This window comes from Puma concolor, chromosome E1 (genome assembly GCF_028749965.1).
Source record: "Puma concolor isolate L17-30 chromosome E1, mPumCon1.1.hap2, whole genome shotgun sequence".
NCBI lineage: Eukaryota > Metazoa > Chordata > Mammalia > Carnivora > Felidae > Puma > Puma concolor.
The window spans coordinates 49,571,263-49,598,321 of NC_141680.1; the positions used below are offsets into that span (position 1 = coordinate 49,571,263).

The 27,059-nt window shown below is 43.8% G+C and overlaps 1 protein-coding gene, 1 non-coding gene and 1 pseudogene across 6 annotated transcripts; 1 reads left to right on the forward strand and 2 right to left on the reverse strand.

Annotated features, from left to right (window-relative positions):
• Window positions 1–365: 365 nt before the first annotated feature.
• Window positions 366–10,828, reverse strand: KPNA2 (karyopherin subunit alpha 2). 5 transcript variants are annotated; one of them, XM_025927761.2, is made up of 11 exons: window positions 10,673–10,828; window positions 9,246–9,322; window positions 8,952–9,089; window positions 6,907–6,995; window positions 5,836–6,104; window positions 5,247–5,341; window positions 4,881–5,144; window positions 3,951–4,184; window positions 3,509–3,691; window positions 1,823–1,972; window positions 366–713 (listed from the first exon to the last, which is right to left on the reverse strand). In XM_025927761.2, exons 2-11 carry the CDS (start codon window positions 9,318–9,320, stop codon window positions 621–623), a joined length of 1,590 nt encoding a protein of 529 aa, XP_025783546.1. In that variant the 5' UTR covers window positions 9,321–9,322; window positions 10,673–10,828; the 3' UTR covers window positions 366–620. The 5 variants fall into 5 exon arrangements, with proteins under 5 accessions (XP_025783546.1, XP_086543889.1, XP_086543890.1 ...); XM_086687763.1 differs by having other exon boundaries at window positions 10,677–10,795; XM_086687764.1 differs by having other exon boundaries at window positions 9,246–9,343; window positions 10,673–10,793.
• Window positions 10,829–15,147: 4,319 nt separating this feature from the next.
• On the forward strand, window positions 15,148–15,220 carry TRNAR-CCG (transfer RNA arginine (anticodon CCG)). Its single transcript has one exon. It is a non-coding gene; the product is annotated as a tRNA-Arg (tRNA).
• Window positions 15,221–19,405: 4,185 nt separating this feature from the next.
• Window positions 19,406–20,686, reverse strand: LOC112864464 (elongation factor 1-alpha 1-like; annotated as a pseudogene).
• Between the last annotated feature and the right edge of the window lie 6,373 nt (window positions 20,687–27,059).

A 27,059-nucleotide genomic window follows, 5' to 3' on the forward strand; every position in this document is an offset into this window, starting at 1 on the left:
TAATCCCATCTCCCTGGCCAGTGAGATTTAAGGAGATACTGGCTGAGGGCTTCTGGGAAATTTTGTTCATTTTTCTGTGAGAACTTCTGAAAAATTCTTTTCTAGCTGGCGTGTAGAGGATATGAAGTCTGGAAGCGCCAACAGCCATTATTTACAAAGCCGCAGCCTAGAACAAAGTGGGAACTCAGAAGTGGGCGGGGAAAAAGTGATCACCCCTATATCCTTGATGACATCACAAACCTCCACCAGGCAACGTCTCCAACCAGAACCACACCTCTGGTTCGTCACATTGGTTTGGCTGGGTCGCCCTTCATCTGCAAGCTTAAGGACCCCAAATTAGAAAGCAGTACACAGAAACGGTGAAGTAAGGAAAAGGGTGGAATTTAATCTTTATTTACAGGACACTGCAAGATATGAGATTCCACAGAGAAATAAACCCACCGAGAGGAGAAGCTTCATACAGTTTGTACAGTTCAGAACTGTTCAAGTATAGTTTCCATTGTAAAAAGTGCTACAATAACAAAACACATTTAAAAAGAGTTCTTAGTAGAGAAAACAGTAAGACAAACTTATACCAAACATAGTACACAACAAACAACTTTATGCCTCAGCTGTACAATCTAGAAGTTAAAGGTCCCGGGAGTGCCATCCTGAACTTGGAATGTGTAGCTTTCAGAGGTAGTTTCTGGCACAACATTTTGATCTTCTTCTTCCTGGAAGTATTAAAAAAACAAAACCAATCAATATAATCCCGCAAGTATGGCACATTTCTAAGCAGCAGCCTGCCTAGAAGTCTGTATTTACTCCTAAGGTCTTCACCTACGTTACCCGTCTAATCAATCCTATAACGTATTTCAGTATTTCAAATAGTGATCGCAGAGCTGCTGAAAACTTGCCAATTCAGGAGTGCCTGGGAGAAGATTCTGAATGGATTCAGGAATGCTACCACAAGAACAAAAAAAAGAAAGATTTTCTTCCCCACCGGCCACTTTCCAGTAGGAAATGAAAAGGCTTATTAACTCCTGAGTGTGGTGATGGGGTTGGGCCCCTCCTCCATCAACTCCTACACAAACTTACTCTCCAGACATTCTAAAATCCCTATAAAGCTATTCATTTGAAAGTACAGTGGTGATTTAAAAAAATTTTTTTAAATCTCTCAAGATATGATCATCAAGCCAAATATTTGAGGAGCAAACATATACATTATGTCCTACTCACAGTGATATTTTGCTAAATTTAACAAGGTCACGAGGCTCATTTAAAAAGTCTAAGGATGGGGCGCCTGGGTGGCGCAGTCGGTTAAGCGTCCGACTTCAGCCAGGTCACGATCTCGCGGTCTGTGAGTTCGAGCCCCGCGTCGGGCTCTGGGCTGATGGCTCAGAGCCTGGAGCCTGTTTCCGATTCTGTGTCTCCCTCTCTCTCTGCCCCTCCCCCGTTCATGCTCTGTCTCTCCCTGTCCCAAAAATAAATAAACGTTGAAAAAAAAAAAAAAAATTAAAAAAAAAAAAAAAAAAAAAAAAAAAGTCTAAGGAGGGGCGCCTGGGTGGCTCAGTTAGTTAAGCATCCGACTTCAGCTCAGGCCATGGTCTCACAGTCTGTGAGTGCGAGCCCCGTGTCAGGCTCTATGCTGTCAGTTCATAGCCTGGAGCCTGCTCCCGAGATTCTGTGTCTCCCTCTCTCTCTCTGCCCACCCCCATCCCCCACTCATGCTCTGTCTCTATCAAAAAATGAATAAATGTTTAAAAAAAAGTGTAAGGAAAAAATCTTATGGGCTTGACTTTGTGTATTTTCCAACTTCTGTTAACACTACCCTGTTACTCACCTCTACAGAGAAATACTTCTCAATCAAGTTTAATGAAGCTTTGTACACAGACTCATTTTCATGGTTTTGTAGAGCTTCAATTTTGTCCAAACCTCCGCATTCTTCAATCATTATACTGAGTTTCTCAGTTTCACCTAGTTTCTCAGCAGCCTAAAAAACATTCTCAGTTTACTTGAATTTACTGAATGTTCCATTTTAGTGATAAAAACAAAGTTTATGTTTGGCTGTTGATATATGTATCAGACATACACTTGGAAGTTCCTGCCAATAACCCTATGAGATCATTTTATCTCCAGTTTACATTTTTTTAAAAATTCAAGGTGATCAGGTGCACCTCGGTGGCTCAGTCTGTTGAGCATCCAACTTCGGCTCAGGTCATGATCCCATGGCTTGTGAGTTCCAGCCTGGCATCAGGCTCTGTGCTGACAGCTCAGGGCCTGGAGCCTGCTTTGCATCTCTGTCTCCCTCTCTCTGCCCCTACCCCTCTCACGCTGTGTCTCTCTCTCTCAAAAATAAATAAACATTTTACAAAAATCTTTTTTTTAAATTCAAGGTGATGAGATCTGTACTTGCTCTCAGCAGCTACTTCTGGAGATCTCAGAGATCTTCCAAGTAGTTCTCACCAATTTCTTTGCATCAAAATCATCCGGACAAATTTAAAAATGACACCATATCGGGTTACCTGGGTGGCTCGGTAGGTTAAGCGTTCGACTTCAGCTCAGGTCATGATCTCATGGTTCGTGGGTTCGAGCCCCGCGTCAGGCTCTGTGTTAACAGCTCACAGCCTGGAGCCTGCTGTAGATTCTGTGTACCCCCCTCTTCTCTCTGCCCCTCCCTGCCCCTTGTACTCGGTCTCTCTCTTGCTCTCTCAAAAACAAACATTAAAAAAAAAACAAAAAACCCACTACATCCAGGTTCAATTGATCTTTGATGGGAACAGAAAATTACTGTTTCATAAAAGCACCTCAGATAACACCAAAGTGTAGTCAAGGTGGAGAACCACCATCTAAGGGCAAAGATGGCCTATGCTGCATAAAAACAAATTTCCCTGAATGGATTATTTGCTGACATCAAGAATTTATTAGTATAAAAATGATATTATGGCCTTTTTTAAAGTCCTCAAATTAGAAGATAAATATTTACAGATGAAGTAACTTTCTTCAAAATAACTTAGAGAGGGCTTGGGTAAGGGAAAGTAGGAAAACAGGCCAAATGTTGACAAATTATTTATGCTGGATGATGAATACACCAAGCATCATCATTCTAGACTCAACTCTTTGTAGGTAAAATTTCCATAATCAGAAGTCGTTAGGTAGGACCTACCTCCCACCAACCACTGTGACTAAGTGCCACACGCTAGGTCAATTAGGAATGGAATCAGAAAAAAAAACAATTAGATAACTAAGTCATCAAAATCTAATTTCACCAAAATTCAGTAGGATATTGGAGAATTAAAGATTCTTGACAAATTAGATGGGAATGAACAGTGTCCACATACGGATTTGATTTCAATTCAGGTCATCCACTTAGATCTCTTATAATCCCTTGTCACGTCTTACCAAGAGTGTGGCCCACATTAAAATAGCCTTTCTAATTCTGTGGCCTACTAAGTAAACTTAGCTGCCCTACCCTGAGTTTAAATCACTTATCATCAAGCCCAAATTCCAATGCTACCTTAACACCTACCTGAAAGATGTTTGAAATGGCATCCAGAATAACCAGAATGATTTTGGTATCTTTTGCAGTTAAGAGGTTCATCAATGGTTCTATTATGCCACAGTGAACGAGGTATACAATCTGCTCAACTGTTCCGCCACTCGTATAGTTGGTCACAGCCCACACAGCTTCCTTTTGTGTCTTAAAGTCTGCCTAATAAACATAAGGAAACAAGTTTACTTCAGAAACGATTGTAAAACTAAAATTCCAAAAGTATTGTTTTAGAAAAACAAGGACACAAACTACCAACTGATTCCATCCAACCTTAAACGTAAGAGGTCACTGGCTACTATTTAGCAAAGAACTACAAGTAGAACCAGCACTGGCACATCAAGAATCTTATCAAGCACAGCTCTACCAAGTGTCCATCCATAAATACTAACATCCTTCGATTAAGTTAAGACTTCATCACCTTAGAGAGAACACCAACGAGGAATGGAACTAATCCATGATTCACAACTTGCTGTATCTGGTCCTGGCGACCAGCTGTGATGTTTGACATTGTCCACGTAGCTTCCTTCTGAATATTAGTTTTGGGGTTCGTTAGTAGGCTGGGAAAGACAGCAAGTGCTCCCGCATCTATTACAACCTGAGTCTGTTCATCTGTCCCAGTGACAATATTTCCTATGGCTCTTAGCGCAGGAGTCTGAAAAGGAAATGTAGATGCCAGCTGTTAACTTTTATTTTTTCAGCACTGCTCCAAAAGTCTATACCCCAAAGGTTTTGTCAAGTCAGAGCCTCATCATGGCCCTAAAATAGGTAATATGTCAGTATCGGTTTATTAATTGACCATGCTTATGTTTTCTATTCTCATCTAAAAGTTAACAGCTGGGGTGGGGGCGTGGGGTGGGGAGGTGCCTGGGTAGCTCAGTCACAGTCAGCTAAGCATCCGACTTCAGCTCAGGTCATGATCTCATGGTTCGTGAGTTCAAGGCCCACGTTGGGCTCTGTGCTGACAACTTGGAGCCTGGAGCCTGCTTCGGATTCTGTGTCTTCCACTCTCTCTGCCCCTTTACCACCCACACTCTCAAACATAAATAAACACTCTCTCCCTCTGAAAAATAAACATTAAAAAAAACTTAATGTTAACAACTGGGGCACCTGGGTGGCTCAGCTGGCTGACTGTCCAAATCTTGATTTCAGCTCAGGTCATGATCCAAATGTCATGGGATCAAGCCCCCCATCTAGCTCCCCATGGCGCGTGGAGGCTACTTAGGAATTCTCTCCCTCTGCCCCTTTCCCCTGGTCAAGCTCTCTCAAACTAACTAAACTAAACTAAACTAAGCTAAACAACCAACCAACTAACTAACTAAATAAATAAATGATAAAGTTAACAACTTACCACAATGGGCAATTCAGTAGCTCCTAGAAGCTTCACAAGTTGGGGCACAACTCCTGTTTTCACGACCATTTCAATCCGTTCATTTGGACCATCAGTAAGGTAGGAAATGGCCCAGCAGGTATCCGCTAATACTTCTGGATCATCATGATGCAGAAGACGAACTAAGGTAGGAAGAATCTGCTCAACAGCATCTAATGGGGGTGCAGGATTCTTGTTGCGACAAAGGTTCGAAAGTGTCCAAGTAAGGTTCCGTAAGTAACCACACTGAGGGGAAAGAAAAATGCAATGAGAGGTCCTCTGTATTTTGAGGAGATGGGAAAAAGTGGAATCAAGAAGCGAGTAACCGGACTTATGTTAGTAACTTACTGCTAAAGATGACATATCAGGAACAGCAAGGAGAGCCAACAGCGGGTCAACTGCACCATACTTGATAACCAAGTCTCGGAAAACTGAACCATCACCTAAACAAAGGCAAGGTTAATTTGTAAACTATTTTTCTAGCACCATTAGTGTACAGTGACTGAATGGGTCTTAACACAAAGACAACACTGGGAAATCCCTAACTTACTTAGCCACCACTTTCACCCCTGATAAGCATGGGAAGCAAACAAACTTAAATCTTAACACACAGGTCACTATTACTTATGATAAGCCACTTCTTCCAACCTCAGTAGGATTAGAAACAATCAGTCAAGAGAATTTTAAATCTGGGGCGCCCAGGTGGCTCAGTCGGTTAAGCATCCAACTTCGGTTCAGGTCACGATCTCAAAGTCAGAGAGTTCGAGCCTTGCCTTGGGCTCTGTGCTGACACCTCAGAGCCTGGAGCCTGTTTCAGATTCTGTGTCTCCCTCTCTCTCCCCCTCCCCCACTCACGCTCCCTCAAAAATAAACAAATAAACATTAAAAACAAAAAAAAAAAAACTGTCTTTAAAAAATCTGTTTTAAATCCAAGTACCTGCAATGTTTCCTAGAGCCCATACAGCTTGCTCACTGATGTGGGCATGGGAAGAGGCCAACAGAGAAATGAATGCTGGGATAGCACCTCCATCTACCACAGCCTTGGTCTGTTCTGATGTACCGGAAGCAATGTTAGTGAGGGCCCAAGCAGATTCGAACTGAATGGGGCTACAATCAGTTCTGCCCAAGAAGGACACAAATTTTGGAATCAAACCAGCTCGGATTATGTTGTCTATGGGAGGCTGTTTTTCCCTAGAAAGCAGTTTCCTAAGGGTAAGCAAAAAGAAAAATGAAAGTTGAGGAGGAATAACAAAAGTTTGTGTAAAAATCGATTTAAAATGCAATTCAAGAGTTTAGAACTATAGATAACCTTTTAAAGTCATGCAATAATGTTGAGATATCATGTAATTTAAGAGGATATTAACAGACTGGTTGCAATGGTGCTACCCAGGTGGTGTCTTTAACTACCTTTTATCCAAAATTGAAGAATTACCGGTAATGGAAATTAGCCTCTTCACTGCATCCGCGGAAACTACTTTAGATCTTGTCACTTTAAAATTTCGGCAGTCTGACAGAATTACACTACCAGTGGGGTGACCTGTGTTTCCCTAACTACTGGTGAGGTTAAACATCTTTTCCTTCATCATTTGTCACTCGGATTTTTGAGCACACTGTCAAATTATAGAAATTATTCTTTGTTACAAATGTCACAAAATATTTGCGTTTGATGGAAAGTGAGTAAATGCACCATTCTAAATGCATGTGCCAATCCCACTTACTGATTCCTTTCTCTGACACCACTTTGAAATGCCACTTTGACAAAACTTTGTAATTTACTTAAAAGGTATACCAAAAGGTTGACGGTGATTATCACTGGGGGTGGGTGGGACTTGAGGCAATCACAAAATTACAGTTTCACCTACGGAAAGACTCTAATGAAATCAGGCTTTTGGCCAAATTAACCTTTATCTTACCCATGCCATCTGTCTCTTTCCCAATAACAACAACAAAAATCTAAAAAGGCTGGTATCTTAGTGATGTCATTCATGCTATAGCCGAAAAGACTTACCTAGCAGCTTGAGTAGCCTGGAGCTGGCTTTCCAAATTGTTGCTATTTATGCCTTTGACAATGTCATCAACAGACCAATTGACAGTGCCCTGCAAGGACAATGGGATCAATTTTGCAAATTATCATTTTTAAGATTAAATATAAACAATAAAATCTCTACCTGGCACTGTGAAGACCTTTTCTGTGAAGACCTTCTTAAAATCAGTTACTGTAAGTTTAGACTTATGCGGAATTGTGGCTGTTAACTAAATATCCATTATTTTAGATGTAGAAGAGCACTCAAACTTGGTATTATGAATCCCTGGAATCTCAAATTATGGAGTATTAAAGCATTTTGTCACTAAAAGAGGAGACTGTGAACAATCTAGTAAATTAAATTAGAGCAGTTTGGACGTTGTTCTACATTAGTCTCAATCACCCACATTCAGATACGCTGTCAGGGAGAAAAGGATGCAGTTATATAGGCAACGTGCTAGGAATTTTCACATCAAAGCTTATAATCTATGCATTTCCACAGTACAGTGCTACAGAAATGTCTCATGTTGTGAACACCACAGAAGAGCTTGAGAACCAGTACTACAGTTAACTCAAAAGACAGTGCCCCTTTTTCCATAAGAGCTTACATCTTAATAAGGGAAATGTGAAAAACAGACACCATAAAATAAGTGGCAAATATACACACATTCACTCTCCATTTGTGATGCACAGCTGGGGAGCTACGCGAATTCTGAAAAGGGGACATTTTTCCTACCAGGTTGATCAAGGAGTGCTGTAAGAAGATAGGATTTGAATATAGTACTCTACAGATAGCACATAGGTACTATTTCATGAAAAAAAAAAAATATTTGGAGCTCTAAAGGAAAGCATAATGTAAAAAAAGCAGGACAGTTCCCAGTATCTTTTAAAGATAAAAAAAAAGATAATCTGAAAGTCTAAGATGGATCGATTTACAAAAATAAACCTTCCAGGGGCACCTGGCTGGCTCTGTTAGCGGAGCGTGCAACTCTTGATCTCGGGGTTGTGAGTTTGAGCCCCACGTTGGATGTGGAAATTACTCAAAAATAAAATCTTAAAATAAAACTTCCAAGAATATGGATTTAAAACTACCAAAGTTTTTGAGGTGTCTGGGTGACTCAGGTTAAGCATCCAAAACGATTTAGGTTCAGGTCATGATCTCACACTTGGGGAGATCAAGCCCTCATCAGGCTCCGCACTGATAGCACGGAGTTGCTTGGGCTTCCCTCTCTTCCTCCATGTCTCTCCCACAAGTGCATGTGCGCTCGCTCTCTCTCTCAAAATAAACGTTAAAAAAAAAACCTACCAAAGTTTTTCCAGCAGAGAAATAACAAGTCTAAACAGTATTTCAAGAATATTTTTAGGTATATAGTGTGTGGCATAGAATGAAGGAAAAGATAAATTAGAAGATCACTGAAAATATTGCAGGAGAGGGGCACCTGGGTGGCTGAGTCAGTTAAGTGCCGGACTTCGGCTCAGGTCATGATCTCGTGGTTCGTGAATTCAAGCCCCTCATTGGGCTCTGTGCTGACAGCTCAGAGCCTGGAACCTGCTTCAGTTCTGTCTCTCTCTCTCTGCCCCTCCCCTGCTCATGCTCTGTCTCTCTCTCTCTTTCAAAAATAAACATTAAAAAAAGTTTTCTTTTAAATATCTCAGGAGGAAAAACATCTGAACAAAGATGGTGGAAAATACAAAAAATAGAGAACATCCAAAAAATTGGAAAATGATTGGTTCTGGACACACTAACTTTCAGTTAACACTGGGATGGCCAGTCAAGGTACCGAACTGGTGGCTAGAAATGCAGGGAAACCTCAAGGGAGTTTAGAGCTAAAGGAGACCTTGGAATCAGTTATGGAGAGTGGGCAAGAAAGAAGACAACTCATTAGAATTACTGATTGGGGACAGAAAAAAAGATCTTTGCAAAGTTAATAGTTAAAACCATTAGGCTAGGAACGTTATTTAAATTCCTAAGAAAAGCACCATATTGATCTTCTGAATCGACCATAACTCATAACCTACTACATATTTACCTGGTTGTTGCGGTTTTCCTGCAGTGGGGAAGTTGCGTCATCAGGAAACGAGCTTACGTTTCTCCTTTTCAGCATCTGGTCATCCTTCTTAGCTTTCCTCAGCTCCACGTTAACTTCTATTCGGCGGCGCCTCATTTCCTTGAAAAAAGACACACCACTTCACCTATCTTATCAGTTTTTCTGGCCAAGTGAGAGCACTTATTTCAAATTTCCTCCAAGTTTTGACCCCTTCCCAAGTGTCTTTGCATTAAAAGAAAAAAAAAATAGCACAGGAAAGCAACAGAAGGTACTCACTGTACTGTCTTTCCCCTTGTTCTTGAATCTGTTAAGGCGGGCAGCTGGTGAATTAGCATTCTCGTTGGTGGACATGGCTGTGAAACAAAGGGAGAAAGCTAGAAGACGGAGGAAAGGTAAGATTTCTCCTTCATCATTTTGCTTTGTCAGTAAGAGGAGCACTAACAGAATCATCAGGCATGTATTGCATCCACACTTGTCTATTAGAGGAGCAATTTCTGCCTTCAGCACTACGAAGCACTGAATTGGCCAAACTGTAGTAGTCCCCTCCCCTCCCAAGGGCCGAGACTTCCTGGAGCAGGGCTGTCCATCAGAAATAGAGTGCAAGCTGTATAAATTTCAATTTCCAGGTCTGCATTTTTCAAAAAGCAACAAATGAAATTAATTTTAACGTCTTATTTAGCCCAACACAATCAATATATTCTCATTCCAACATGTTATAATATTCCGAGTCATTGAGATATTTTACACTTTCTTCATACTAATCCTCCGAAACCTTGAAATCCTGTGTGTACTTTAAGCTTACAGCATATCCCAATTTGGACCAGCCACTTGGGTTGGCTGGCTACCACACTGGGCAGTGCAATTGGACTATTTCAATTAAATAGTTACTTGAAGACAAAGTAGGAGAACTGAGCTCACAGTTAAAATCAATGTCCTAGGGGAAATAAATCCAATATCCATCCTCTGGAGGCTCTATCTACTGTTTTTAAGCGGCCAAAATAGGTACATTCTCCACACTTGAAAATTAAGGAGAAACCTGGCTCCTCATTACACTACGGAACCTTCCCTAACATTTCCTGTCCACATTGAAAACTTGAGACGCAGTTGTCCACCTTCAGCATCTCATTTCATTTCCAGGAATTTCGAGTGAATGCACTTAATTAGGCGGATCTCAACTGTGCTTCATTCAGACTGAGATCTTTAAGAGCAATCGCCAAAAAGTGCCAAGTACAAGTCCCCCTTACAATTTGTTAGCTTTCATTCCGTGTTCTTTGACGAAACGGTGTCACAGCCCGCCCTGGGCCTGCGTATTAAAGAGAGAGTTCTTCCAACTGCCACCCCCATCGCCAGGCCCTGCCCCTGCCCCCCACCCGGGAAGACGCAGCGGGGAACGGGCGGAGGAGGGGGCCGGGCCGCCTCCCCGGACTCTAGCCCTCGGGCCTCACCGATTTGCCGGGCCGCGATGCGCAAGGGCTCTCCGCTGCGGTTCGCACAGCCGCGGCGCCCTAAAGCCCAAGCACTCGCATCGCAAAACAGCCGCTTCGTCAACGAACGACGCCCCCGAGGCCTCGTCAACGAGGGAGGCCAAAGCCAGGTCGGGCGTGTACTCGGGCCCTCCCCTCCCGCCACCCGCAAGCGGAGCGCGGCCCGCAGCCCGCAGGCCTGCCGTTACGCTCCGGCCGGACTCCGGCCCGAGTTCGTACCTACACGGCCGGCTCAGGATTCCACAAGAGGCGGTGCGAGGCGCGCAGGGTGCAGGTCAGCTGCCCTGAAAACGTCCACCACGGCTCAGCCCAAAGACGGTGTGGCTCGTGCTGCCGGCCGGCGCGATTTAAATTTCCCGGTGTCCCCGCATTCCGATTGGCTGGTTCGAGTCTACGCCGTGTGCCCATTGGCAGATTTGAAAAACACGTTAGGGGGGTTGGTCATAGGGCCAAGAAGAAGCGAGGATAGCATCGCGAGATATGGGAGCGGCCGGGCAATCCCAGAGCACTTTGCAGTTCGGAGAGGAAAGACTCCAGATCCCAGCATGCAGCGGGCAAGTTCTCCGCCCTGCTTTGGCCCGAACCTCGGGTCTTTGCAGGGAGATTATGCAAGTGACGTAGCTCGCTGCTCGTTTGCCTGGGCGGCTGCTTCAACCAAAACACCACAAATGGTTTCCAAAATGATTCCCTTTAAAAACCTTGACATAGAGGAGGTAGATTAAAAAATGTATATATTGATATAGAAACATACCGCTATGCGTTTTTTCCCTGCTAGGACACAGAAGGAACTTGGCAGGGGTTTCTGACCATTATGGAGAGAAGGGATAAGGCAGGCTTGTGTTACATTTTTTAGTTTTAATTTTTTTTAGCTTGTGTCGTAAAAGACTGCATAGAAGCCACAAATATGCTAACAAAAGGCTTTTTATGGCTTTTTCTTCAGACACTCATTTATTTTTAAATAATTTCAAATACAGAAGAATTACAAATCTTTATGCAGATTTGCCAAATTTTAACATTTTGCCACCTTTGCTATTTCTCTATGTACACACACGTGCATGTGTGTATAATACATGTATGGCTTTTACATTTACTTTCCAAACCATTTGAGAGTAACTTTCAGATATCATGTCCAAATACTCCAAATACTTAAGTGTGTATCTTCTTTTTTTTTTAAGTTTATTTATTTTGAGAGCACAAGAGGGGGAGGGGCAGAGAGAGAAGGAGAGAGAATCCCAAGCAGGCTCCACATCATCAGCACAGACCCCCGACTTGGGACTCAATCCCACAAACCATGAGATCATGATCTGCGCCGAGATCGAGTCAGTTGCTTAACCTTCTGAGGCACCCACGTCCCCCTTCAGTGCGTATCTTCTAATGACATTCTCTTATATGACCACATCACAGTCATCAAATTCAGGACAAATGAATTTTTTTTTTTTTTTTTTTTTTTTTTTTTTTAGTAATCTCTACACCCAATGTGGGGCTCAAACTCATGGCCTGGAGATCAAGAGTCCCATGCTACCCTGGCTAAGCCAGCCAGGGACCCCAGGACAACTGAACTTTGATGCTATCATTTATTATATAGTCTGTGTTCAAGTTTTGACAATTGTTCCAATATGTTCTATGTGGTATTTACACATTTCTGAATAACACGTTTGCATTCTCTTGCCTTGTACTTTTTTTTAAAGCATCACGAATGGTTATCAGAGCATCAGAATTAAATCTTTTTGGTTTTCTTCTTGGAATTTTTTTTTTTTTTGTACTCTTAAAAGGGTGTTTTTAGAAATGTTGTACTGGTTTATTTTTTAATATTAATAAATTCACTACAAATTATTTACGATAAATAAATTCATCTATTGTTGAAGGCATTTTGCCAGCCTCACTCATTGTGTCGCAGCCATGGGATTCAAAGACGGTTGATTCTACTCTCACCTACTCAAGCAGCATGATCCCATCCCCCTAAGTGCAAAAATGTGAAAGGAATTCACCCCGAAACCGGTCACTGCAAGGGATTCTCTTGGCTACTGTGAATGGTTTAGAGGCAGGCATGTGACCTAAATTCATTCAGTTGGGAAGCCTATGCCTTTTAATGACTGGAGGTAGGAAAGCAGGCTCTGTTCTTCTGAACTGGGGGGTGTGAGGCCTAGACATCTGAATAGGACAGTTGTAGAGAAACTATGAAAGCTCTGATCAACAGCCTGCCCTACCTCTGAAGGTTGCAATTATATAACTTCGCAATTTTGTCATCCGACACACTTTCTTGGTTGTTTAAGCTGGTTATATCAGGTTTTCTTTTGCTTCAAAATACGGAGTACTATGTGCCCAAAGCTGTTCTAAATGTTTTACATATATTAATACATCTAATCTTCACAACTCTGTGTTGTAGCATTATTATTACCTGTACCATTTCACAGAAGAGAAGACTGAATCGTGAGTGGTTAAGTAGCTTGTCCTGGTTCACACAGTCAGTAAATGGCAGACGGGATTCCGACCCAGGCTGCCAGGCTCTCAACCACTATTCTATACCCTCACCTGAAAACAACCTGGAACAGAAATACAATGTGGAATCTGAGAGAGTTGCCTTTGAAAGATACAACGTTCCCCTGGGGTAACCATAGACCTTCCCTCTTAGCTCTTCTAGTTTGGATGGAGATTCAGGAGAGAGCCTTGTCTGGCCAGGACCAATCAGTACCTTCCTTCCCCAGACACAGGAATTCATTTGGTGATAACGATGCAGCATAGTACAATAAAATGTCTACGGAGGCCTTTGAGTGTGAGATATCCTCTCTCTTCTACAGGACTGTGTGTGCTAGTAGTATAGCTGGAAACTGCTTTCAGGGAAGCAAACCCCAGTGTGCCCAAGTCTGAATAATTAGTTCGTCAAATTGTTCTTTCAAGTAAAAACTATGTTCCACTGAAAAAGTTAGTTTAGCCTGCAACTCAAACATCACACAATTGTTTTTTCTTCAAGAGAGAACCATTGTGGGGTGCTTGGCTGGCTTAGTTCCTAGAGCCGGCAACTCTTGACCTCGGGGGTTGTGAGTTCGAGCCCCAGCTGAGGTTGGAGATTGCTCACAAATGAAATGTTTAAAAAAAAAAAAAGTGCAGGGGCACCTGGGTGGCTCAGTGGGTTAAGTGTCCAACGTCAGCTCAGGTCATGAGTTAGCGCCCTGCGTTGGGCTCTGTGCGGACAGCTCAGAGCCTGGAGCCTGTTTCAGATTCTGTGTCTCCCTCTCTCTCTGCCCCTCCCCTGTTCATGCTCTCTCTCCCAAGAACAAACATTAAAAAAACACTTTTTAAAATAAAAAAAGTGCAAAAAAAAAAAAGAGTCAACCATTGTATTTTGGTATGTGGTAGAAATGATTTATGCATATTTTGTCACACAAAATATTAAAAAGGTGTGCACTCAAGTGTGGGGATTTAACACAATTGACAATTCTTACAATCATCAAGGATATTCTTAAGTGAAGCTGGCTACCTCCACCTCCACCTTTGCCAGGGCACAAACATGAAGGATGACGATTACTACTTTGGTTCCACTGCCGTGGTTCACTGAGATGTGAGTTTTACCCACTATCATTTCTGCACCACCAGTGCTACATGATGAGTGAATTGTTATTCACTAAATAGCGTCCTAGTTTTCATTAAAAGCATTTCCTGAACGACTCAGGGTCCACAGGTAATAAAAGTGACACACTGACACACAGACACATAAAATTTGAAAGATACATACCAATATGTTAACAGTGGTAAGCTCCAAATGATAGAATCATAGTCAATTTCAGTTTTCTTCATTTGGTTTACGCATACTTTATACAAGTTTACAACTAACAGGCCTTAGGTGTCTAAGGAGAAAACGAAATTGTGTATTTTTAAAAACCACGAATGCAGCATCTTTACATGCAACACGCATGGACATACTGGGCGTGGAAACAAAGTCTCTAAGTCTTTATCCAAGACCTAGGATGGGATAAAAAACAAAATCCGTATTATTCTTTTATTGACGGACGTTGTTAAATCCATTTTCCCTTTAATCCGGAGGGAAAGAAGAGACGAGGGAGGAAAATGGATGTAAATGAGTAAGGGAGAAGGGCAGATTTGGGGGAGGAAAAAAAAGCCTGTTCACCCTGGAACCCCCCAACTATTATCACATTGTGATAATAGTTTATCACAATGCTGTATGTAGAATAACTGCGGGAAAGAAAAGGGAGGAGGAGCTATAAGCGACGGGAAGGTTGCGGGTGTGTAGGTGAGGAAGGACCTCAGGCTCTGCGACAGGCGGCACTAGGCGGTCCCAGGGAACTTTGTAAAATGCAGACGCCCGGGCCCAGCCAGGGAATCAGAACGGAGGGAGGACAGGCATTGGAATTTCGTTTAAACTTCCCCAAGAGCGCGGAATGCGCAGCCAGGACAGACGACCTTCCGACAAGAACCGTACAGGTAGGAGGCCGCCCGGAGCTGCCCGCGTGCCGGCCACGCAGTCCCGGGGGCTGTGGGGTAGGCAAGGCCACGCGCAGGCGCACGGGGCCGCGGGCGACGGGCCGGGCTCAGCGCAGGGGGGCGCAGGCGCGCGGGGCCGCCGCTGGGGGCGGCTCCCAAATCGTACGGCGCCCGTCTCGAGGCCGCGGAGCTCGGGGCGGGGCGCGATGATGGCATCGCGTAAGGAGACGGTGTGAGAACCCGGATCCTGTGGTGACCCAGTGGCCTAATGGATAAGGCATCAGCCTCCGGAGCTGGGGATTGTGGGTTCGAGTCCCATCTGGGTCGCACGGAGATTAGTTTTGGTGGAGAGAAAGGCGGTGATGGGCACTGACGGCAGTGAAGTAGATTTTGAATTGTGGTCACTTCACGTCTCTACAGCGATCTCCAAAACAACTGAATTTACAAGTTAGGAAATGTATGCCCGCGCTTTAAAAATACCGCAGTTGGGACCTTGCGAATGAAGGGTGAGATGGGGGCCAAAAGAGGAGCGCTTAACTTCTGCTTAGATTATAATGGCTTCTTATTAAAAGAAAAAAATCATTAGAAAGCACGAACTAGACACATGGCATTACCTCTTTTTGTCTACCGTTTCAAGCGTAGCATGGACAGCCACACATCCAAAACCTCCCCATCCTAATCCAAAGGGGTAGTGTGAGTAAATCCAACCGTGCTGGCTCCAAACGGATTTATTTTCAGTACCAAGGAGAATTTATTGAGAAGCAACAGTGCTGTTGCAACGGACAAATACAATCAACATTTTACGGTTTCTATCCTGAAGCGTTATGAACAACAAATTGTAGTTAGGACCTATGTTTTTGGGGTATGTGTAGGGGTGTGTGTGTGTGTGTGTGTGTGTGTGTTTGGTTTGCAAATTAATGTAGTAAACGAAATACAGAGTTTAATCTTTTCAGACCGGTTCAGTTGACCAGCTTGAAAATTTTAAACTCTTCTTGCAAAACTTGTACAAGAGGAGTATCACTGAGTTAATTCCTACTCTTTAAAAACAACTAAATACTAAATGCGGTGTGCCATCCTGGATTTCAACCTGAAACAGGAAAAGGATGTTAGTGGGAAAAACAGTAATGTACCAATGTTGATTTCTTCATTATGTCAAATGTACATGGTAATATAAGACGTTAACATTAGAGGAAACTGGCTGAACGGTATACGCGAGCCTGCTGTTCTACCTTTGCAACTTCTGTGTAAATCTGACATTATTCCAAAGTTAAAATTTTATTAAGAGCTCAACAAACGATGGAGAAATGTAACTGATATCTTTACCCCCTTTTTAAGATTAGGAATGTAGTGGTGAATTTTTAAACCAGAACTCATTGATAAAGATCAGATAAATTTCAGCATCTGGGGACATTGGACAGTGACAATGCCTCCCGGCTTCCCAAAGGCAAGATGGCTCTCCTAACAGAATACCCATCCCCAAGGACTGGGCAGGACAAACTCCTCACTGGTTCTCTGCCCTTCCGACTTTTGACTGGCCTGCTTAGGCTTCCAGAGCGCTCACCTGACTCTCCCACGCCATTCCTCTCCTTCAACCTCCTTCTCAGCCTAGCTCCTTCTCTAAGGTAAATGTTTTGTGGCTCCCTCACCACGGTTCATCTAGCTAAAGTTAGCAGACATTGAGTGGCTACTGAAACCCCCAGACCCAGGTCACTTAATGCAAATTCCACACCTTCCTCTCCCCCGTGTCAGATGCAGACTTGTCCTCCTCCAGTCACAGCCCAATCCCTTTCGGACCTTGCGCTGAACCCATCCCCTCCCTCCTTAGGAGACGTGTCTGGCACTCAGTGGACCCTCAAAAGGTAGTAGCCCATTAACGTCCCTCTTGCTTATGCCTTTAGCTTGCCCCGTTACTGGCTCTTTCCTCTGAGCCCAGAAACACTCTCCAGTTTCTCCATTCCTTAAAAGCTCACCCTTGGTCCTGGGCATCTTGCGCGAGTCCTGGGGTGCTCCCTCTGTGCAGCCTGGGGGCTTCGTTGGCAGTCCCCACGTGCCCAGTGTCCCCTTTCACCCCACCTGCCATGCTCTCCTCACTCTCCTGCTGATGGGCAAACTCCTTGAAGGTGACCTCTTTTAAACATTTATTATTTTTTAATTTTTAATGTATGTTTATTTTTGAGAGAGAGAGAGAGAGAGGCAAAGAGAGAGGGAGACACAATCTGAAGCAGGCTCCAGGCTCTGAGCTGTCAGCACAGAGCCCAGTGTGGGGCTCAAACCCGCCAACCGTGAGGTCATGACCTGAGCCGAAGTTGGATGCTTAACCAACTGAATCATCCAGGCACCTCTCGAAGGTGACCTTTTAATCGGCAAATTTAAGAAACACCTTTCCTGGGGTGCCCGGGTGGCTCAGTCAGTTACACGTCCAACTCTAGAGTTCAGCTTAAATCCTGATCTCGTGGTTCCTGAGATCAAGCCCCTCCTAGGGCTCTGCACTGACCACACGGAGCCTGCATGGGAGTCTCCCTCTGCCTCTCCCCCACCCACCCTCTCTCTCAATAAATAAACGTAAAATTAAAAAAAAAAAAACACACCTTTCCAATTCTTATCTTCCTTAACTTTACCCCCAAGTTTGAAGTTCTTGACCAATCCTTCATTTTTTTTTAATATGATTCTTTTTTCTTTTTTTTTATTTTTTTTAATTTTTTTTTTAATTTTTTTTTTCAACGTTTATTTATTTTTGGGACAGGGAGAGACAGAGCATGAACGGGGGAGGGGCAGAGAGAGAGGGAGACACAGAATCGGAAACAGGCTCCAGGCTCTGAGCCATCAGCCCAGAGCCTGACGCGGGGCTCGAACTCACGGACCGCGAGATCGTGACCTGGCTGAAGTCGGACGCTCAACCGACTGCGTCACCCAGGCGCCCCTGATTCTTTTTTTCTTTATAAGTAAGCTATGTGCCCAACATGGGGCTTGAATTCACGACCTTGGCATGTTCTACCAACTGAGCCAACCAGGAGCCCTGACCAGTCCTTCCTTCTGGAAACACATTCTTTCCCCAGACTTCCAGGAAATCCCATTTCTTCAGTTTTCCAAACAACTTCTCAGGCTCCTTTGCCAGTTCCCTCTAGGTGCCAACAATGGAAACCAACCAGCTCAACCCAAGCCAAGCAAATGATAATTCTTGGGAAAGACATGGGGGAAGAGAGGTGCTCGCTAAATTGCGGGGCAAAGCTGGACCACCCCGCTTGGAGACCGGCAAGAATCAAAGACACACGAACGGCCCCCCAAAAAGTAAGAAGCTGAAAGCACAGCGACTCTCAGAGCCAGAAACACCGGGTCAGGAGGCCGCCACTGCTGTCATCATTGGCACTTGTCACTTGGCTAGAGCTGTAATAAGTCTCATCCTACGGCCACCTGCTCCAGAATCCAGGTTCAGGCCAAGTGCTTGGGGCCCAGCTCGGGGCATGGATCTTCCTCCTGTCGGAGGAATTACCACAGGGGAATTACCCTCCCACCAGGTCATCCGTTAAGGCAAAGAGGTAACTCCTTACAAGGAAAAAGAGGCATGGGTGCTGGCTAGCCATTGAAGCACCTCTGCCTTTCCTCAGCATGAAATTTGTACATTTCGATTTTAGTAATCCATATTAATTGGTCTATCACTACTGTTGATGTTAGGTGACGTAGACCAGGATTTTTTTTTTTTTCTTTTCTCATTGAACTTTGTCTTCATGGGTTTCAAAATTCTGAGGCAGATTTTTGGGCAAGTCCTTTCCATTAAAAATTGCTGATTTTAAAAACTAGTAACTTGGGGCATCTGGGTGGCTCAGTCCGTTAAGTACCCAACCCTTGATTTCGACTCAGGTCATGATCTCACGGTTCGTGAGTTTGAGCCCTGCGTCAGACTCTGCGCTGACAGTGTGGAATCTGCACAGGGTTCTCTCTCCCCATCTCTGCCTGTCTGATTCTCTCTCTCTCTCTCTCTCTCTCTCTCTCAAAAATAAATAGGGATACCTGAATGGCTCAGTCGGTTGAATGTCTGACTTCAGCTCAGGTCATGATCTGCAGTTTGTGAGTTCAAGCCCCATGTGGGGCTCTGTGCTGACAGTCCAGGGCTTGGAGCCTGCCTCGGACTCTATGGCTCCCTGTCTCTCTGCCCCTCCCCTGCTCGAGCTCTGTCTGTTTCTCTCTCTCAAAAGTAAATGAGCATTTAAAAAAAAAATTGCCACTTGTTGAGTTAAGAATCATAAATAAATAAATAAATAAATAAATAAATAAAATAAACACTAAAAAAAAAATCCCTAGTAACTTAAAACTGCCACACACACACACACACACACACACACACACACACACACACAAATGGTCCACACCTTTCCTTCTGAAGGTTTTCTGATGCATCATTATCTGCAACTAGTCTTTTGCTATGACACGGAAATGGACAATTGAGACAAAGAGTTCTGAGACCACTCTTCCACTGCTGATTAAGATTGGGGTGGCAGGTATTGGGGATAATATCTACTTAGCCTTCTGAGCCCTCTGGGCAGACTTGAGACCTTGCCAGCCTCCTTCCTGTCCGCTGCTTTGATGACACTCACAGCAACCGTTTGTCTCCCGTCACGGACAGCAAAACGACCTGGACAGGGATAGTCACAGAAGCTCTCAACACACACGGGCTTGCCAGGAACCGTATCAGTGACGGCAGCATCCCCAGATTTCCAGAATTTGTGGCCACCTTCCAGTTTTTTCCAAGAAAGACAATCCACCTTCTCCTTCAGCTGGGCAAATGTACAAGCAACGTGCACCGGGTGCCTATGCACACAGGTGAACCCGGATGGTTCGAGATAATCACCTGAGCCATGAAGCCACGCTGCTTCCACTGGTGGATCATTTTTGCTGTTGCCGGCCACTTTGGCGTGATGGACATCTTTGGGAGACACATTTTTGAGAGAGACAGAGCACGAGCAGGGGACGGGCAGAGAGAGAGGGAGACACAGAATCGGAAGCAGGCTCCAGGTTCTGAGCTGTCAGCACAGACCCCGACGCGGGCCTCGAACTCACTAACCGCGAGATCATGACCTGAGCCCAAAGTCAGACGCTCAACCGACTGAGCCACCCAAGCGCCCCTGGCAGACATGTTCCTGACATTGAAGCCTACGTTGTCCCCAGGAAGAGCTTCACTCAAAGCTTCATGGTACATTTCAACGGTTTACTCTTTTACTTTACTTATCCGTACTTCAGTCATAGCATTGACGGGAGCAAAGGTGCCTGCCGGGCCGGCTTCGAAAACACCAACCTCCACATGGCCCACAGGGACAGTATCAATACCACGAGTCCTGCAGATGTAGAGGGGGTGATGCCAGGGCTTGTCAGTTGGACGAGCTGGTGACAGGAGGCGACCCAGAGCTTCAGGCGATGAGGTTCCCCTGCACTGCCCTGTTATGGGGGACTTTCTACCCCCCCAACCAAGCCATTAGCACCTGGCTCCACCGTGCTGTCACCATTCCAACCAGAAGTTGGCACAAATGCCACTGTCAGGCTTGGAGCCAATTTTCTTAATGTAGGTGTAGATTTCCTTAATGTTCTCATATCTCTTCTGGCTGTAGGGAGGGTCCTGTAGGCCCCCTCTGCTAACACCACAATTAGTGGTTTTGCACCCCGTGTGTAATCCAGACGAGCATGCTCACCGGTCTGCCCATTCTTGGAGGCACCTGCTTCAAATTCACCAGCACTGGCAGCAACAATCAGGGCAGCACAGTCAGCCTGCGATAGGCCTGTGATCATGTTTTTGATAAAGTCTCTGTGCCCTGGGGCATTAACGATGGTAACCTAATACTTGCTGTTTTCTGGTTGTTGTTGTTTTTTTTTTTAATTTTTTACAATCTATTTATTTATTTTGAGAGAGACAGAGACAGCATGGGCAGGAGCCAGGGAGAACGAGAGGGAGAGAAAGAGGGAATCCCAAGCAGGCTCCTCACTGTCAGCACAGACCCCGACGCGGGGCTCGAACTCACGGACCATGAGATCATGACCTGAGCCGAAAGTCAGACACTTAACTGACTGAGCCCCCCATATTAGAGCACCCCTAATACTTGCTGCTTTCAATGGTGATACCACATTCAGCTTTCAGTTTATCCAAGACCCAGGCATAGTTGAAGGAGTCCTTTCCCGTCTCAGCAGACTCCCTCTCAAAGTTTTCAATGGCCCAGGAGTGATACACCTGCCCAAATCTACATGTCCGATCATGGTGATATCGATGGAAGTCTTTTCCTTTCCCGTTTTGGCTTAGATTTAGTGGTGGATTTCAGGACACCTGTTTCCTGGCAGTAAACTTATGGCCCCCCCCCAAAAAAAAACCCCACTAGATTGTGAATTTTTAAAGATCACAGACTCTCATTACATTTCAGAATATAAGGTGTGTGTCCTTGACATTATACAAAGAATAATCTGGCCCCTAATATTGCCCAAATCTAAGAACTCTCCTAGAGGCTTGACAAACAGGGATGGTCTGAATATGTTACTGGTGTTACTTACGAAAAAACACTTCAGGGCTTCACCAATTGTCCCATTTCCTATCATTTTTCCTTTGTCCCCAAACAGTCTCAGGGACAAACTGAGGAGTTGGTCAAAGGTGTTTCCAAATAGGCATCTGGGGGTGCTCAGAGTAAGCTTGGTAGGAAGCTGCCCTTGCTGAGGCCCTTGTTGAGTCTAGTGCCTGATTGTACAGCCCCAGCATCACCATGGGAGGCAGGCTGGCATGCGAGGCAACAATGGCAGAACCCAAAAATGCTGGAATTTGTTGTGTAGTATATAAGCGGGGATGTTTGTACCCACTGGCATTATATTACTGTGGGCCCAGTTATTTAGAGAAATCCATGTTCCCCATGGAAAAGATATATTATACCTAGAATCTACAATAGCATCCTTAATAAATGGAAGAATATGGCAAAATTCAGATATCTGAACTTTTTGCATAAAATTCTCCCTTTCCCTTTAATTGAGTTAGACAAATACCAGCCTTTTGCCAGGATCGTGACTTTTTTTTTTTTAACATTTATTTATTATTTTTGAGACAGAGAGAGACAGAGCATGAACGGGGGAGGGTCAGAGAGAGAGGGAGACACAGAATCTGAAACAGGCTCCAGGCTCTGAGCAGTCAGCACAGAGCCCGACGCGAGGCTCGAACTCATGGACCGTGAGATCGTGACCTGAGCCGAAGTTGGACGCTTAACCGACTGAGCCACCCAGGTGCCCCTGGATCATGACTTTTTGATCTCTACCCCCAATGTGGGGCTCAAACTCATGACCTTGAGATCAAGAGTCGCATGCTCCACCAGCTGAGCCAGCCAGGCATCCTGATTTATTTTAAATTATAGGCTGTTCTATTTGGGGGTTAAAAACATAATTGCTACCCACATATAACTTACAAACAGAAAAGTCATGTATCGTAAGCATGCAGTTCAACCATGTTCACAAACTGAGCACACTTGTATAACCAGCACCCAGATCAAGAAAGGGGATATTACTCACTGCAGAAGCCCCCCCCCCCTTGACCCCTTCCAATCACTACCTCCTCCAGGGTGACCAGTAGCCTTATTTCTAACAGCCTTGGTTAGTTGTGCCTCTTTTTGTACTGGATCACTTTGGAATTTAAAATTTTTAAAGATTTTATTAAGCACAGCTATTTGTTAGTATTGTATCAGTCTGAATTTTCAAAATTCATTTAGGAATGTCAGAACAAGGACCAGAGTTCATATTAAAATGCAATCCAGTAATATTAATACTCAGAATTCTCATACTTTGAAATTTACCAGATTCCAGTATTAAAACTACAGTAAAGTTAACATTTTTCTCTACTCTTCTCAGAAGCCTCACAAAAGCAACAAGAGGAAGGAGAAGAAGAACCACATGCAACATCATCAGTGAAACTAGGAGGAGACATCTGAAACCCCTCAAGCAAAAGGAGAAAGGGCTACCAAAAGCAGTGAGGAACAGATTACAGGATGCTCATGGCCGCAGATGTTAGGAAAGGCCAGCAGAGGGCGCTTCTCCAAAGGGAGGGTCACAACCCGAGAAGCAAAACAATAACCCCTTGTTTGCAATGACAAGACTGGGGTGTGTGGACTGCGACTCGTCCTCATAGGGACAGATCCACGTTCTGGGTATAGGTTTGCCTTCCCTGCCTGCCGTGTGTCCGCTCGCACCACCATTCCTGGACTTACACATTGCCAGGACCCGCTAGTCCAGGAACCAAGGAGAGATGGGAGTGGCCCCTCCTATTATGACCCCTAAATACTCGCTGAAGAACTGTTTGCTTTCCTGGCCAGTAATCTGGGACTCAGTGGGTCTAGAGGTCCTAGTGCCCAAGGGGGAAATGTTCAGACCAAGAAACACCGTCACTGGTCCATTCATTTGGAAGCTGAGACTGCCCCTTGGCCACTAAGGATTCCTCACGCTGCTGAATCATACACAGACAAAGGGGTCACTGTTACGGACTGAATGTTTATGTTACCCCAAAATCTGTATGTTGAAGCCCTAACCCACAATGTTATGGTATTAGGAGGAGGGCCTCTGGGAAGTAATTTGATTTAGATGAGGTCATAAGGATGGAGACTCTTTCTCTCCTCAAAAAATAAACATTAAACATTTTTTAATTAAAAATAATCATCATTATTAACAATCATTATTAACAATAGATGTTCTTTTTTATTTCATTGTAACATTAGACAAGGAAGTCCTCAAATTAAGAAAGGACACTTTTCTCAATTTTATTATCATTAATTTAAAGGGTTATTTATTGGGGCACTTGGGCGGCTTAGTCGGTTAGGTATCAGACTTCGGTTCAGGTCATGATCTCACAGTTTGTGAGTTCAAGCCCTGGGTTGGGCTCTGTGCTGACAGCTCAGAGCCTGGAGCCTACTTTGGATTCTGTGTCTCCCTCTCTCTCTGCCCCTCCCCTGCTCACACACGGTCTCCCTCTGTCTCTCAAAAATAAATAAACATTTAAAAGAATTAAAAAAAATAAAATAAAAGATTATTTCTTGAGGGGCACCTGGGTGGCTCAGTCAGTTAAACAATTGACTCTTGATCTCAGTCAGTTCAGGTCTTGATCTCAGGGTCATGAGTTCAAGGCCTGCATTGGGCTCCATGCTGGGCATGGGGCCTACTTTTTAAAAAGATTATTTATTGAACTACAAGTATATGTTTATATAGGGTGTTCCAAAAATTTGGAATCAGAATTTTTTTTAACCTTCAAAATTATTTATTTATTTATTTATTTATTTTTACAATAGTAGTTGGTATAGTCATGATAGGAGAAAGCATCCAAGAGAATGATAGAAACCCCAAGTTGAGCATAATGATTACCTCTAGGAAGGAAAGGAAATTGGATTAGGAAGGATATAAGGGGCTTCAACTGTGTATTAGTTACCTACTGCTGCAAAAATAAATTCTTACCCCCAAATTTAGCAGCTTAAAATAATAAACACTATTAATCACGCTTTCTGTGGCCCTGGAATCTGGAAGTGGTTTTGCTGGGTGATTCTGCTCAGGTCTCTCAAAGACTTCAGTCAAGTTGTAGGTTGTGGCTGCAGTCTCATCTGAAGCCTCAACTGGGACAGGATCTGCTTTCAAGCTCACTTATTGGCTGTTAGCAGGCCTCAGTTTCTAACTGGCTATTGGCCAAAGCTGTCAGTTCCTTATCCCATGAGCCTGTCAAAGACTGCCTGAGTGCCCTCCCAACGTAGCAGTGGATTTCCCCAGAGTAAATGATCTAAAAGAAGGAGAGAATGCACACCCAAGATAAGAGTTCAGACTTTTCGTAACTTAATCTTGGTAGTGTATATTATCACTTCTTCCAAATGCTGTTGGTGACTTGGGCCAGTCCTGCTACAATGTGAGAGGGACTACTCAGGGTGTGAATACCAGGAGGCGGGTATCACTGGGGGCCAGCTATCTTGGAGACTGACTACCACCAACTATATTTATAATTTTTTAGCGTTTATTTATTTTTGATAGAGGGAGAGAGAGAGAGACAGTGTGACTGGGGGAGGGGCAGAGAGAGAGAGAGGGAGACAGAGGATCCAAAGCGGGCTCTGTGCTGACAGGAGAGAGCCCGATGCAGGTCTTGAACCCATGAACTCTGAGATCATGACCTCAGTTGAAGTCGGACGCTGAACTGACTGAGCCACCCAGGCGCCCCTATTTATAATTTTTAAAAATTAAATGTTTACTCTGAAATTATGATACCTAAATTGTATTAACTAACCCGTAGTTTCTTTTTTACTTAGACCTCGCTTTGGACATTAAAATTCTTGGAATAATGGAAAAGGAGAGTAATTTTTTAATACTAAGAAAATATGAAGCCAGTATGGAAAAAATTGTTATGATTTGACAACATTGGGTCATGTATATGCGAATATTCACTGTATTATTCTCAATAACTTTTTAAATGCTTGTAATATTTCAATATCAATATTTCAATAACAATAAAAAATATCTTCCCTAGGGGCACCTGGGTGACTCAGTCAGTTGAGCTTCTGATTTCTGCTCAGGTCATGATCTTGCAGTTTGTGGGTTCGAGCCCCGTGTCAGGCTCTGTGCTGACCGCTCCGAGCCCGGAGCCTGCTTCGGATTCTGGGTCTCCCTCTCTCCCTGACCCCAAACCCCTGCTCATGCTCTGTCTATCTGTCTCTGTCTCAAAAGTAAATAAACATTAAAATATATATAGCTCTTCCCTTAAAAATGTGCAGGGGAAGAGCATACCTCAAATAATGATGACAGAACTCTGAGGACAATTTTAAGAAACAGTTACGCATTCTCAGGAAAGTATGACAAGACATACATGATCCTTGTAATCAGGAAATTACAAGAAGGCAGTAGATTGAGATGAAAAAACAATAGGATGGACCAAAAAAGAAACCAACTGAGAATTCTCTAGCCTTAAAATCCATACTGGAAGGAGCCAAAGGCAGAGTAGATAATACTGAACGTGAAATCAGTGACATGACGTGCAGATTCAAGCAAGTCTCCTAGAACAGAAAGGAAAAAGATAAAGAGATAAAAATGATGATAGAGAAGACAAAATTAATTAATCAATCAATTTATTTATTTATTTTTAAGTAATCTCTACACCCACTGTGGGGCTTGAACTTACAACCCTGAAATTAAGAGTCACAGGCTCTATCAACTGACTCAGCCAGGTGCCCCGAGAAGATAAAATATGCAGAAGACATGATCAGAAGAGCACTATTAAGGGGCGCCTGGCTGTCAGCGGAAGAGCATGTGCTCTCTATTGTGGGGTTGTGCCCGAGTTGGGCACAGAACTTACAAAGAAGATCAATATTAAAATACTAACAAGACAGTAGGAATATTTGGCAGATTCTTAAGGTGAAAATGGTGTAGGTGTACAGATAAAAACAGCTCAATGCACCTGAAGCAAAATCAAGTTTTTAGCCACTTGAAAGAGAAACATTTGAAGTGTTGTTCAGAAATGGTGAATATCTTTAAAAAAATTTTTTTTTTTACTTTTTTTAAATTTTTCAGAGAGAGAGAGAGAGAGAGAGGCAGAGCACGAGCAGGGGAGGGGTACAGAGAGAGGGAGACGAATCTGAAACAGGCTCCAGGCTCTGAGCTGTCAGCACAGAGCCCGACGCGGGGCTCGAACTCATGAGCTGTGAGATCATGACCTGAACCGGAGCCGGATGCTTAACCGACTGAGCCACCCAGGTGCCCCTGGACATGGTGAATATCAGTAGAACAAAGAGGAGGACTATGATCGATAGTATTCAACAAGGTTTTGAAAGTTCTCATTAATGCAATAAAAAAGTTAACATAAAATTTGAGAAGAGGAGGCGAAATATTTTTTATAGATTACATGGTTTCTTTGGGAAAACCCAAGGGAATCAGTTGAGACTAGTTTGGAATATTTTTGGATATACACAAATTGGGATATACAAAATATATGGGCATACAAATTGTAGCTTTTCTATACATCTACCGAAACTAGTTAGAAAATGCAAAAGACAGGGGTGCCTGGGTGGCTCAGTCAGTTAAGCGTCTGACTTTGGCTCAGGTCATGATCTCACAGTTCATGGGCTTGAGCCCTGAGTCGGGCTCTGTGCTGACAGCTCAGAGCCTGGAGCCTGCTTCGGATTCTCCCTTTCTCCCTGCC

Excerpts from the sequence above, each read along its gene's own strand:
- KPNA2 (XM_025927761.2), bottom strand. The coding sequence starts at position 9,320 with ATGTCCACCAACGAGAATGCTAATTCACCAGCTGCCCGCCTTAACAGA. Across the intron at positions 4,185-4,880 it reads CTACTGAATTGCCCATTGTG|ACTCCTGCGCTAAGAGCCAT; the intron begins GTAAGTTGTTAA and ends TTTCCTTTTCAG. Across the intron at positions 1,973-3,508 it reads CCATTTCAAACATCTTTCAG|GCTGCTGAGAAACTAGGTGA; the intron begins GTAGGTGTTAAG and ends AATGTTTTTTAG.